The sequence below is a fragment of the Myotis yumanensis genome, unplaced genomic scaffold (genome assembly GCF_028538775.1).
Source record: "Myotis yumanensis isolate MYYU_CA2020_CCGP unplaced genomic scaffold, mMyoYum1.0.hap1 SCAF_18, whole genome shotgun sequence".
NCBI lineage: Eukaryota > Metazoa > Chordata > Mammalia > Chiroptera > Vespertilionidae > Myotis > Myotis yumanensis.
In genome coordinates, this window is record NW_027223769.1 from 26672894 (window position 1) to 26687206 (window position 14313).

At 40.9% G+C, this 14313-nt stretch overlaps 1 protein-coding gene across 7 annotated transcripts in view; it reads right to left on the reverse strand.

Moving 5' to 3' along the window:
- Positions 1–12382, reverse strand: part of NFAT5 (nuclear factor of activated T cells 5) — a 118500-nt gene extending 106118 nt beyond the window's left edge. For 4 of the 7 annotated variants that reach the window (XM_070398213.1, XM_070398215.1, XM_070398214.1 and 1 more), the window contains exons 1-2: positions 11977–12382; positions 9939–9992 (exon numbers count right to left, since the gene is read on the reverse strand). In XM_070398213.1, coding sequence (XP_070254314.1) covers positions 9939–9992; positions 11977–12049 — 127 coding nt within the window. In that variant the 5' untranslated portion in view covers positions 12050–12382. Of the gene's footprint in view, positions 1–9907; positions 9993–11976 lie in introns of those variants that run through there. The other 3 variants (XM_070398217.1, XM_070398216.1, XM_070398218.1) reach the window with 2 other exon arrangements.
- Positions 12383–14313: the final 1931 nt, after the last annotated feature.

The following is a 14313-nucleotide window of genomic DNA, read 5'->3' on the forward strand; positions in this document are numbered from 1 at the left end:
CACCAGACCTTGCTCCTTCAGATTACCACTTGTTCCTATTGATGGCACACGCGCTTTCTGAGCAGCACTTCAAAACGTACGAAGTGGAAAATTGGGTCTCTGAATGGTTTGCCTCAAAACAAGAAAAGTTCTATTGGAATGGTATCTACAAATTACCTGAAAGATGGGGAAATGTGTAGCTAGTGATGGACATTACTTTGAATAAAGCACTTTTGTTTTTTTGTTTTGTTTTGTTTTTTTTTAATATATTTTATTGATTTTTTACAGAGAGGAAGGGAGAAAGATAGAGAGTTAGAAACATCGATGAGAGAGAAACATCGACCAGCTGCCCCCTGCACATCTCCTACTGGGGATGTGCCCGCAACCCAGGTACATGCCCTTGACCGGAATCGAACCTGGGACCCTTCAGTCCGCAGGCCGACGCTCTATCCACTGAGCCAAACCGGTTTCGGCAGAATAAAGCACTTTTGATGTTTCTCTTGAAATTATCGTGTTTTCTTTGATTACAAAATTCGCATTATTAACCGGTACACCTAGTAACTAGAGCACAATTCTCTCAGACCTCCAATACCATTCCTTCCTTCTTTTGTGGATGTGATATTCATTCATTTATTTAATAAATATCAAGCCCCTTTCAGATATCGAGCACATGTGTGCCAGATGCTATGAGAATGCAAGGTATAGTCACTGCCCTTGAGAAAATCCCCATCTAGTATAACTTTTAAAACAAAACTGATTTCACTAAATGTTTTTTATGGTTAATTGCAGCTTTAATTCTGTGGCTATTTTATAGTTAATTACCTTAGCATGATTTGGGTCTCTTTTCCTGTATATATGCATAATCTACGACTTTAAAATTAAAGCTCTCCTAAGTTTTGAGAGACCTATCCTCAAATTATTTCCATAACTTTATTACCACTTAAAACAATGATTAAAAAGAATAAAATACAATAAATATTTTAAAAACAAGTGTAACACTTATAGTCTGAAAACTATAAAACATGTTTGAAAGAAATTAAAGAAGACCCAAATAAAAGGAAGACATCTCATGTTCATAGACAGGAATATTTAGTATTATTAAGATGGCAATACTCCTCAAACTGACACATCTAGTCAATACAATTCCTACTAAAAATCACAGCTCATTTTTTGTTTGAAGAAATTGAGAAGCTGATACTAAATTCAAATGGAAATTCAAGGGACTCTGAATAGCCACAATATTTTCTTTTAATTTAAATTCTTTATTGTTTAACGTATTATATGTCTCCTTTTTCCCCCATTGACCTCTCCCCAGCCGCCCCCAATGCCACAACAATCTTTTAAGTGAAGAACAAAGTTAGAGGACTCATCCTTCCCAATTTCAAAACTTATTTCAAAGTTATAGTAATTAAGACAGTATGATACTGCTATAAGGATGAGCATAAAGATGAATGGAAAAAGAATTTAGAATCCATAAATAAACCCATATACCTATGGCCAATTGATTTTTCAACAAGGGTACCAAGACTATTAAATGGGAAACAAGTATTTTCAACAAATAGTGTTAGGGCAAATGGATATCCACATGCAAAAGAATTAAGTTGGAGCCCCTACGTCACACCGTATACAAAAATTAATTCAAAATGATCGAAGACCTAAGTGTAAAAGCCAAGACTGTAAAACTTTTTGAAGAAAACATACAGCCCTAGCCAGTTTGCTCAGTGGATAGAGTGTTAGCCTGTGAACCAAAGGGTCCTAAATTCAATTCTGGTCAAGGGCATGTACCTTGGTTGCAGGCTCCTACCTGGCCTGGCCCTGGTCAGAGCTCGTGCAGGAGGCAACCAATCAATGTGTTTCTCTCACATCCATATTTGTCTTTCCCTCTTTCTTCCACTCTCCGTAAAAATTAATGGAAAAATATCCTAGGGTGAGGATTAACAAAAAAAAACACAAAAAAAACACCATACATATAAATCTTCATGACCTCAGATTAAGCAATGGTTTCTTAAATATGAAACAAAGCATGAGCAACACAACAAAAATAGAAAACGTGGATTTCAACAAAATTAAAAAAGTGTGCATCAAGACAATACCAAGATGGGATGGAAGAGATCAATGGGGGAAACAAAAGGGACATCTGTAATACTTTCAACAATAAAGGTAAATTTTTAAAAAAAGACAATACCAAGAAAGTGAAAAGACAATCCACATATTTGGAGAAAATTTCTGCAAATCATATATCTAATAAGGGACTTGTATATAAAATAAATAAAGAACTCATACAACTCAACAATAAAAAGACAAATAATTCAATTTAAAAATGGGCAAAAATCTTAAATAGACATTTGGCTACATTGTAGAATATAAAAATGTATGAGAATAAAAAAGGTCTTGTGCCCTAGCCGGCTTGGCTCAGTGGATAAAGCATCAGCCTGCGGACTGAAGGGTCCCAGGTTCAATTCCGGTCAAGGGAACATGCCTGGGTTGCGGGCTCAATCCCCAGTAGGAGGCATGCAGGAGGCAGCCGATCAATGATTCTCTTTCATTGATGTTTCTATCTCTTTCTCCTTCTCCCTTCCTCTCTGAAACCAATTAAATATATTTTTTTTAAAAAAAGGTCTTGTTACCTTTTGTTCTTTATAAAATAGCTTTCCTTTTTTGAAAGTTATAGCACTTGAACAATGAAAATTAAAGAGTATCCACTGTATAAATCCATTTATACGAAACTAGAGGCCCGGTGCACAACATTTGTGCACTTGGGGGGGGAGGTCTCTCAGCCCTACCTGCACCCTCTCGCAGTCTGGGAGCCCTCGGGGGATGTCTGACTGATGGTTTAGGCCTGCTCCCCAGGGAGAGGCTCCTGCCACCGCTGCTGCGCTCCCCAGCTGTGAGCCTGGCTCAGGGATTCTGGCTGAGTGGCGCTTCCCCTGTGGGAGCACACTGACCACCAGGGGGCAGCTCCTGCATTGAGCATCTGCCCCCTGGTGGTCAGTGCACGTTAAAGCGACTGGTCGTTCTGCTGTTCAGTTGATTTGCATATTACCCTTTTATTATGTAGGATTCTTACAAAGGCGAAACTAATCTATGATAAGAAAAACAGCCGAGACTGGTTTGGCTCAGTGGATAGAGCGTCAGCCTGCGGACTGAGGGGTCCCGGGTTCGATTCCGGTCGGGGGCATGTGCCTGGGTTGCGGGCACATCCCCAGTGGGACATGTGCGGGAGGCAGCTGATCGATGTTTCTATCTCATCGATGTTTCTGGCTCTCTATCTCTCTCCCTTCCTCCCTGTAAAAAATCAATAAAATATATATTAAAAAAAAAAAGAAAGAAAAACAGATCAGTACTTGCCTGAGGGGCTGGAGTGGGCAGAATTGACTACAAAAAAACAAGAGGTAGTTTATGGGGTGACTGAAATGTTCTGTACCTTGTGTGTGGTAATTACACAAATGTATGTACTTGTTAAAAATTCAAGGATCACTTAAAATGGGTGTAATTCTATACCTCTATAAAGATGGTTTGTTTGTTTGTTTGTTTGTTTGTTTTTGAAAAAAAGAAGATAAAGAGAAGACAGAAGTAGTAACAGCAAAACCAACAAGCAACAGGTAGAGTACCATGAGAAAATCAAGACATGCATAGGAGAAGATTAAAAAAAAAAAAGGTGGGGGTGGGGGTTTGAGGGAGAGAGAAGACAATGAAAAGAAAAACCAAAGCAAATTAATAAGGGCCTATGCAAAATATTGCTATTCATATAGCATTTCATAGTTTTCAAAGTCCTTTAACATTATTTCAGCTGTTCTTCCTCAAAACTCTTAAGTTAAGCAAGACAGATAATGTCTCTGACAAAGAAAAGGAATGCTTACACAAATTTCTACAAGGTCTCAAGGTCAAACTAGAACTAAAATTCTTTTTTTTTTAAATACCTAACACCGTATTTCCAGAAAGTTCAGAAGCAAAGACCAACCATATCAAGAAATAAAACCAACTCTTGAGGCTCTATTACAGTGGTTCTCAACCTTCCTAATGCCACGACCCTTTAATACAGTTCCTCATGTTGTGGTGACCCCCAACCATAAAATTATTTTCGTTGATACTTCATAACTATAATTTTGCTACTGTTATGAATCGTCATGTAAATATCTGATATGCAGGATGTATTTTCATTTTTACAAATTGAACATAATTAAAGCATAGTGATTAATCACAAAAACAATATGTAATTATATATATATGTTTTCCGATGGTCTTAGGTGACCCCTGTGAAAGGGCGTTCGACCCCCAAAGGGGTCGCGACCCACAGTTTGAGAACCGCTGCTCTATTATTACTGTTTTTTCTGCTGCTCATTTCTTCTCAAACTTAGCCTCTGAAATATACCAGCAGAAATAGGTTAAAATGATTACTATGCTTCCATAAAATTACTACCAAAAAAATCAGAGCTCTGCCCAGCTGGCGTGGCTCAATGGTTGAACGTCGACCTATGAACCAGGAGATCATGGTTTGATTCCCAGTCAGTGCGGGGCATGCAGGAGGCATTTGATGCTTCTCTCTCTTTCTTCCTCTCCCTTCCTCTCTGAAATCAATAAAAATGTTTTAAAAAATAAAAATAAATCAGAGCCCCATGGCATCCTCCATTTCTAAAGTAATTCTCCTTAGGTTATGGCTTACCCTTGCCCTATTTTTTATTTCTGAGTGCCATCATCAGTCAAGACAGAGATGGTTCAACCAGTGATGTGCTTCAGTTAAATCTTAAAGACATCCATCAAGCTAGGCAATGATTTGCTAATTTTGAGTGTTAAAATATTCTCCCAAAGGGTCATCATCATATTCCTCACTGGTTTTTATTGTGGCTTATAGAATTTCTCATATTACTTTATAGAAGCTAAAGAATCCTATTTAAAGTACTAATTATAAATTTTATGTGAGAAAGTCAGGATAAGCTAAAAATTCTAGGATAAAATTGTCAGGTTTCAAATTCCAGCTTTCTCCACTAGCTATATAACCTTGGGAAGTAAATCTCCTGTTTGCTCATTTATGAAGTAGGGATATCAATACTACCTCATAATATTTTCTGAAAATAAAACGTGAAAAACATCTATAAAATGCTGATACTCATACCTGCTCAAAAATGTTTTCAATTATAACAACACTGATTTATTACTTTTCTCTTTAACTACCAACACTGCTCTTTTAAAATGTCCTACAAAGGTTGCTTTAAACAGATTTTTTAAACTAAAGGTAAATCTATAAAGACAAGAATAATCAACAACTTAGCTCACCATTAGAAACTTTTCTGTTCTTTCCTTACCTTCAAAACCAAGTACCAAATGTACTAAAAGACTAACCGTAACGTTTCTGAATGAGAAAGACACAATGCTGGTTCGTGGCTGGCCAGCAGGAATAATCATCACCGATGTATCAAGTAAATACAGTATTCCTCCCTTATCCAAGAGGGGTTATGTTCCAAGACCCCTAGTGGATGCCTGAGAACTCAGATAATAACAAACCCTATCCATTACTATGTTTTTTTCCTATACATGCTTACTTATGAGAAAGTTTAATTTATAAGTTAGGGACAATAAGAGATCAACCACAATAACTAAAATAAAATAGAATGATTATAACAATATATTGTAATAAAAGTTATGTGGACATGATCTCTTTCAAAATATATTAAGTAAAGAATTTATATATTGTATATAAATTAATATATGTAATTTTCCATTTAATATTTTCAGACTGTGGCTGACTACAGGTAACTAAACCCAGAAAGCGAAACCATGGATAAGGTGGGACTACTGTATTAAAAATAGAAGCAAGAAAGTGAAATAAGTCAGTCAGAGAAAGACAAGTATCACATGATCTCACTCATATGTGGAATCTAAGTAAGAAAATAAACTGATGAACGGAGTAGATCCAGAGATATGGAAGCATAGAATAGAGTGTGAAATCTTGGAGGGAAGGCGGGGGAGGGTGGGTGGGTGGGAGGTAATCAACCAAGGACCTTGTAACCATATATGCATGGCCCATGGACACAGACAATGGGGTGGTGAGGGTCTGGGGCAGGCTGGAGGAGGTCAATGAGGGAAAAAAGGGGGCATATGTAATACTTTCAACAATAAAAAGTTAATTAAAAAACAAAAAGAAGAGAAAAAAGTCTATTTTTCAATAGTTATTATAAATAAAAGTACCTGAAAATCACATTTTCAGTTCAAATGATCAAAAATATAGATCCTTTAACACAACATCAGGTTTTATTTATATTTGGAAGCAGAAATCATTATCTGTAGTCAATCCATAAAGAAAATGTCTACCTTTTCATTCAAGTATACGTTTATAATTAGTGTATTATACCCTTGTTATACCTTTTATTATACCTTTTATAACCTTGATTTTTATTAAAACAGCAAATAAAAGAGACATGAATCTCCTTTATGTAACCTGAAATAAAATCTTAGCAACAAGGCAAAAAGTTTAATAGGCAACATTTCTATTGGAGAATGCCTTTTACCTGAGTGCTAACGCAAATAAGACTATCCTCTGTCACTACGTTAATCAGGCCCAACTGATCTATCAATTCCATCTTTTCTTTTTTCTAACTACCTGTTAATTCTTAATAGAAAACAACCTGATGAGTTAACTTTTTCTAATAAAAGTGGCATTTTATACAAGGTGGGGCAAATAAACAGTTTATTATTGTATTATTACTTATTAGTCATTGTATTATTTTCCATATGAACAATTATAAACCTACTTTTGTCCCACCCTGTATATTATATTGATTATAATAAAAAATATTTTTCTGTACTACCATTTTCAAGTTTTAGGGGACTCCTGGAATAATTACAGTATAGTCAAGAATCAATTAAGAGCAGGCCAAGAACCATCTGATTAAACATGAATTTCTATCCTCTTAATGTAATAAAAAATAGAATTCTAGGATAGAAGAGAAATCATGAAAGCAGAGTTTACTAGTAGAAAGAAGCACAAAAACAAATAGTAGGAAATCAGAGAGACAGATCCTAGAAGCAAGAAGTTGGGAAAGTCCTGGCCGGTGTGGCTCAGTTGGTTGAGCACCTCTGCACAGAGAGGTCACTGATTCAATTCCCAGTCAGGGCACAAGCCCAGGCTGTAGGCTCATTCCCCAGTAGGGGGCATGCAAAAGGCAGCCACATCAGTGTTCATCTCTCTCCCTCTTCCTTTCTTTCCAAAAATTAATATTTTAAAAAGAAAAAAAAATGCCCAGTTCTGCAGCCATATATCCAAAATTCTGCATGTTAGGATGAACTAGGTATGATTTTTGTCACATGTTTGAATTTCATTTTCATAATATTTCAATAATGATACTTTTAGTTTATTAGGTATATATCAATAGACTAATAGATACTAAACAAGAAAAGAATCCTTTCCAATAAGATATCATCATACATTTCACATGTAAAAAAGTTATTGGCCTAACTACCTTACTAACACAGACCCAAGGAAAAGAAATAAATCAGGCCTAATGGCAATTCAGAAATATTCCATAAAGTCAGTAAGACACTGCTACTATTGCGGGCTCGGTCCAACGTGCAGGAGGCAGCCAATCAATGGTTCCCTCTCATCGTTAATGTTTTTATCTCTCTCTTCCTCTCCCTTCTTCTCTGAAAATATATTTTTTTAAAAATGTTTTAAAGAAACCAAGTATTTCCATTTGTGAACTATAAAGCATAATTATGCATTATACTATATCAAAGAGGTAATGGGTAGTAAAAAAAATTTAAAAAGTAGTTTATTTTCCCTTAAGTCACTGTAATATTTCATATTTTCTTTTTAAATTTTCCAATCTTAAATGTATAATTCATACCAGGATGTATCATATTGGTCTTTCGTTCTTATTTAACCAGTTAAGATCCATCATATAATCTAATTCAAGCTATTAAAAACATCTTTAATTTTTAACCCATTTTTATTACTTGATTTTTCCAATTTGCTTATTTTTTTTTGTTTTATCTGATTTTCTACCATGGTATCTTACATCTCTATATTTCTAGAATGACCTCTTACTTAATCTTATTTGTATACTTCCACTTAGTTTAATTTTTATCTTTTTTTATATGACAAACAATACATGCCACAATAAATATTTTTTAATACAGAAGGTGTAAGAAATGGTACCTTCTTCTCTGTAGTTGAACTTTTTGTCTAGGCACTCCAAAGAAGAATCCTAGCCTTCAAATCTGCACACCATAACTGTAAATCATCTTTTTTTTAAATATGTACAAACTATCTTCTTTAAAGGTAGGGAAAATGCAAAAATAGAATAGATATTTCTATCTCTCTATTCCTCTCCCTTCCTCTCTCCCTAAAAATCAATAAAAAACATATTTTAAAAAATAGCTAGACTTTCCTTTTCCCACTGTCAGGCAATCACCAAATTAAATTTAAAAAGCAGTAGCAGAATTATGCATGGTGACCTAGTTAACTAGACATTGTGGTGATCATTTCCCAACATATACAAATATCTAATCATTACATTGTACATCTTAAACCAATTCAATGTTATATATCAACCATACCGCAATTAAAAAAAAAATCAATTTCCTATCTTTAAGGAAAAAAAGGTAATAGCAAGAAAGATCAGCATTGCCCTGGCTGGTTTGGCTCAGTGGATAGAGCATACGCCTGCAAACTGAAGGGTCCCAGGTTCGATTTTCATACTAATATTTATCTATGGGCTTCTTGTAAGTATAATCAATAATTTGAGAACCTTTTATATGCAATAAGCATTTTCGTACACATTAGTTCACTAAATTTAAGTGATTATGTACATTTTTATGGATAGACTATTAAAGTTTTTAGAGGTAAAATTACTTGCCAAGGTCACAGAGCTAAACAATAGTCAAAACTGGTATTCAAATTTAAGCTCAATTACAAAACTCACATTTTTCTCCATTATACCAGACTACCATTTAGAAAGCAAACACCTACACTTCGGTCAAACTTAAATATTTAGGGCCTTTTTTAAGTGGGCTACAAAATGTTTAAGAATCTGACCCCTACCCCCAAAGGGCACGGGTTACATATATATTGTATAATGGCAGCTTGGCTTTAGGTAAAGAGCACCAACTAAAATAAAAAAAGCATGGTTTCTGCTACTGTATGACTCTCCCCTCCCTCCCCACCAAGTCTCTTAATTTCAGCCTTAGGTTACTCATCTTTACAATGGGGAAATGAATATCCTTGCAGTCCAATTCTAGGATTATAAGAGTCAAAGATAATATATGTAAAATCACTTCAAAAACTACAAACACAACATAAATAGAACCTTTTTTGTCTTAAATTGCTAAAAACAACACCAAATAAAGTTTTCTGAAGTAATCGGTCAGTTGTTTTAATTATTCTACATAGTATATTAGTGTTTCCAGAATGTTCTAAAACCCTTCCTTCTAAGCATAGTTTAATCATCATCTCTATTACTTGGCTTTCCTCATTTTTAAAAATAATGCAATAGTAATGACATCAATGCTTTTGTAATAAATAATTAATATATCATTTTGAAATACTTAGCATATAAAAGTTGTGAATTGTCAAACTAAATATGTGTTTGGTGTCACTCTTTTAGTTATATTCATGATCTTGTTTGAGCTTTTTCATATTCAGTTTGTTTGTAAAAAGTTATTTATTAATATCTGGAATTCTAAGGTAGATCACCCAACACATAATTTTTAATGATTTTGGGGGGGGGGGGGGGATAAAGAGGAGTTCGAGGCTTCTCAAAGCAGATACAACAGCTAACAATCACATCAAACACAGAAACAAAATCCACTGAAACATTCAGCTGCTCTAAAAGAAGGATCAGGCTCTTTAAGAGAAAACTACATTGTATGAGTTTGCAAAGTTTCACACTTTCTCATTTAAACTCCATTTCAGAGAAAGCCTTTGCATACTCACACAATATGCTTTAAAAAGGCATTCTGCTGACCTTCCAATAGTCCAGCTCTATGAAAATTCTGGGATGGGTGTAACTTCAGAGAATCTGAAAAACACAAAAAGCATTAAGTACTTTTTATGCTGAATGATTTAAAAAAAAAAAAAAAGCCAAGGATAGCATACATCTCTTATATAACTGCCACGTACTTTTAAGAGCTAAAGCCCGTATTTGTGAACTTACTGCCTATGAAAAAAGGCTGAATTGTCTCTACAATGGTCTCTATGCTAAACTTAGATTTTCATAAAACATGTTTCATAGAAAATTATCTGATGATTACTGCACAAATGGTGTTAATGTCTTGACTGTATTTAGTACCCAATTGTACCACATGTGCCCTCCTCTAAGCATCATCATCTCTTGATAACACCTTCTGACACTCAGCTACATTTTCAAACTACTTCAGGTAACACTGCCCACAAAACATCTTACAGGATGGTAACTGCCAACTCAAGTCATCGCAGCGACAGACACTGGTTCCAGTTACTAAGGAGGACTCTGTGTACAAAGTCAATCGTCAGTCTCTCAAGTCCAGTGCCTTCCGGGGCACCCCACCTCACTCCGCTTCCCTTAAACAAGGCAAACACCCCAATGCGCAGCTCAGGCCCCCCTCCCTGCAAGGGGGGAAACCAGCAGATGGATACACCAAACCAAGACTGAAGTGGGAGGAACACGGGATTTCTCAGGAAGGGGGTTCATAATGGCACGCAATTTTTTTTTTTTTTAAATATGGTGAAATCCATAGTGAACCACCCAGTTATGTCTTTTGCCCCCTCCCAGTGGCTTCAAAGGGGGTGAAGAGAGCAGTGGGAGCATTTTGGTTTGATGCCTCCTGTACAGGGAAGGGAACCTGTTCTAACACATTCTTGTGGTGCCCAGTGTAGGAATTTAACCCCAGCCGACATCAGCTACAGTATTAATAGCTTTCAGTGGTTCTCAACCTTCCTAATGCCGCGACCCTTTAACACAGTTCCTCACGTGGTGGTGACCCCCAACCATAAAACTATTTTCCTTGCTACTTCGTAACTGTCATGTTGCTACTGTTACGAATCGTCATGTAAATATCTGATATGCAGGATGTATTTTCAGGGGTCGCGACCCACAGGTTGAGAACCGCTGTCTGTGAACCCCCTTTTCGGGCTTTAGCCAGAAGAGTTTTTAAATGGAAATGTCAGTCCAATGGCCCCCCTTCCGGCCCCGCACCGAGCCCTTGAACGGCAACGAAATAGAAAATTCTCAAAGGACAGCAGCGCCTATGCTTGAGCTGTGGCACCTCTGGGACAGGAGGGAGAGGAATCAAACTAAGAGAGAGAGAGAGAGAGAGAGAACCCCTATTTGTGTAAAAGGAGGGGAGAAGTCAGTCATGAGAAGGCCACAGAGGCAGGGAGCGAGAGCGGAGACCGAAAAGCCGGGCCCCTTCCAGCGAGATGACGAGGGAAGGCAGGACGCCTGGTCGAGGGGGGCCGTCCCGGCGAGGGGAGGGAGCGGACTAGGCCGGAGGGAGAGGGGGCCAGACGGCGAGGCACAAACAACCTGGAGGGGGAGGAAAATGGGGACCCTGCCCGGGCCGGCCCCAGGCCCCGCCGCCTGTCTGGGGGCAACTTTGCCGGGGAGGATGGTGCCGGGAGGGGAGCCGCGGCCCCACGCATCGCGGCGGCCCCAGCGCGGGGCCCAGGCCGGGGTGAGCCCCGACCGGGGGTGGGGGGGAGGCCGGCGCTGGCCGCTCGAGGAGCGGGGCCGGGCCGGACGGGCAGGCGGGGGACTGACGCTCGGAGCGACCGGTGCAGCGGAGACCGGGGGGCCGACGGCTTTGGGGCCCGGAGCGGCCGGCGGCTCCGCGGGGGAGGGGCCGCCACTCCTCCCCGCCGCTTCCAACGTCTCCCACCCCCTCGGACGCTCCCCGCCCCCCCCTTCCCCCAGGTCAGGCCACCCCGGCCAGGGCTCGGCCGGCGGTTCCCCCCTCCCGACGAGGACCCTCGGGTCTCCCGGGGCCGCCTCCCCGCCCCCACGCCCGGCCCTCCGCCCGGCTCACCTCGCGAGTACAGGGACTTGGGCGATTCCAGGTCTAGGTCCGCGCTGAGCAAGGAGATGAAGTCCGAGGGCATCGCAGCTCGACCCAGCCCGGCCCGAGGGCAGCGGGAGGGGGGGGAGCGGCGGTGGCGGCGGCACCTCCTCTCCGGGACCGCGGGCACCGAACCGGGGGCGGCGAGGCGAGGGCAGCTGCCGCCGCTGCCGCTGCCGCTGCCTCCTCCTCGAGGGCAGTGACTTCGAGCGGGCCGAGGAGCGAGGAAACTGCGTCAGGGTGGACGGGAAACTCCGCAGGGACTCAATCCCGGAGCGCCAGGAGAGGGGTTCAGGGCGGGGAGAGGGAGGGAGAGGAGCCAACGGGTCCGTGTGGTGCTGCTCTTCAGAGAAAACTGACGGTCGCCTCCGCCGCCGCCGCCACCGCCGATGCCGCTGACAGGAATCTGAGCTCCGCCCCCCGCGGGGCACTGCGCAGGCGCGGAGGGGGGGCGCGCCGAAGAGGGGAAGAGCCGCGGCGGCCCAGCGGAGGGTGGGGAGGCGCGCCGTGGAACAGCATCAACAAGGGCTTTGCTTCCTGCCGCTGCTGCCCGGGCTGCTGTTCCCCAGCCCGGAATAGGTCCCGCCGGCTGGGAGGGAGGGAGGGAGAGGGAGGGAGGGAGGGAGGCTGGGAGGCTGGGAGGTGTCCGCGCCTGGTGGCGGCGAGCCTGAGGCAGCCGGTGCAACACCGAGCTGAGCGCTAGAGACAGACCCAGGCAGCCCGAGGTGCCTGCGCCCCGGAGGGAAAGGACTCCAGAGCTGGCGTGGCTGGGGCGGTGGCTCGGGGTCCCGCAAAGGAATGGAGTTTCGTCGCTTGGACAGTCACCAGACCTTGGGGTTCATAGCATTGTCTAAATGAATCGGCCAAAGGACTGTCCAACGCGTTTCTTAATTAGGAAATGGCAGACCACATTCTAAAAACCTCAAGTTATTGGTTGCTTTTCATTAAAGTACCTTTGCACCATCCCTTGCCCTTCCCCTACCCCATCCAGCCCAACGTCCTTAGAGGCTGGACATTAAAACACGCTCGCGCGCGCGCGCGCGCACACACACACACAATAACAACAACAATAAAGATACTTCTGATTGTGCTGGGGCGACCTGGTTTGTTCTGGGTGGGAGATAGAAGACCATTAAAAAATGGGATCATATGAATCCACCTGGCTGTTTTAGAGGGGAAAAAATGGGTGGGGGGACTACCTAAACACCACTCTTCCAAGCCGTTTTTTCATCTTTTCCCGTTGGACTAGGCAAAGATGATGGAAGAGCACATTTAATTGAGTTTTTGCTATTCTGTTCATGGGGCCAAAAGTTTCCATTGCAAAAACTGAAAATCCTCACCTACACCGCAGACCGTTTCCTGAGTCTAATAGACTTCTGAGAAATTTTTAATCAAGCTATTAAGACATCAATTGGAGTGCAGGGTATGCATGTTGGGAAATGATTTTAATCTGGTGTAGAATATTGATGCCAGAAGCCACCTGGGCAAAGTTTTTTTATTTTAATATTTTATCTACAAAGATAGTTACAAATCATTTTTTAAAAGTCAAGATAGATATCTATATCTGAGAGAGAGAGAGAGAGCCTTTTTCCCAGGAATTAAGGCAATTCATCTGGACTTGGAGTGCTGGGGATGGGGGACAAACTTTCAGCAAAGAAGACCCCAATGCAGGCGTTTCTGGGGTGAGGCCCTTTGCAAACCTAGTATTGAAACCTGTGTCATCACAGTCTACCTGTCTTTCTATCTGAACATCTGATTCAGGTTGCCCAATTATCGTCACTGCATCCTGCGTAGTAATTAATCAACCCTATCAACATTTTCTTCCTCTCAGAGGTAAGAAAGCTTTTCAGAGCCACCCCAAGATGGCAAAACAGAACAGAAACCTACCTTCAAATATCCATCCCACGGTACGCTGTTGTAATAAGTCTCAAGGAAAGTCCCTTCATACCTGGTCAGCGACCCACTCATTTGAGAGAGGAAGGCTTAAACCCCACATTGACCAACAGACCAAGGCCTAGCCCAAGGCTTTTGAATCCAAGTAGGAGTAAACCTATCAGAAACCTACCCCCCTCCATTAACCAACACACAATGGCAGAAGAGGAAATTGCAAGGCAGAACCCCAGTACTAAAAAAAGTTGGATGAATCACTATGAGCAAATTCCTTTTCCCCCCGACCTATGTAATCGTTCAGCAAACTTGGGGTACAGAAAATCCCCAGATACTGTCCTGACCCTAATTAAGAAGTCATGAATTGGTAAGGCCTCTTCCTCTTTTTGTTTCCTAGTACAAATGCTTTATTGTATATGT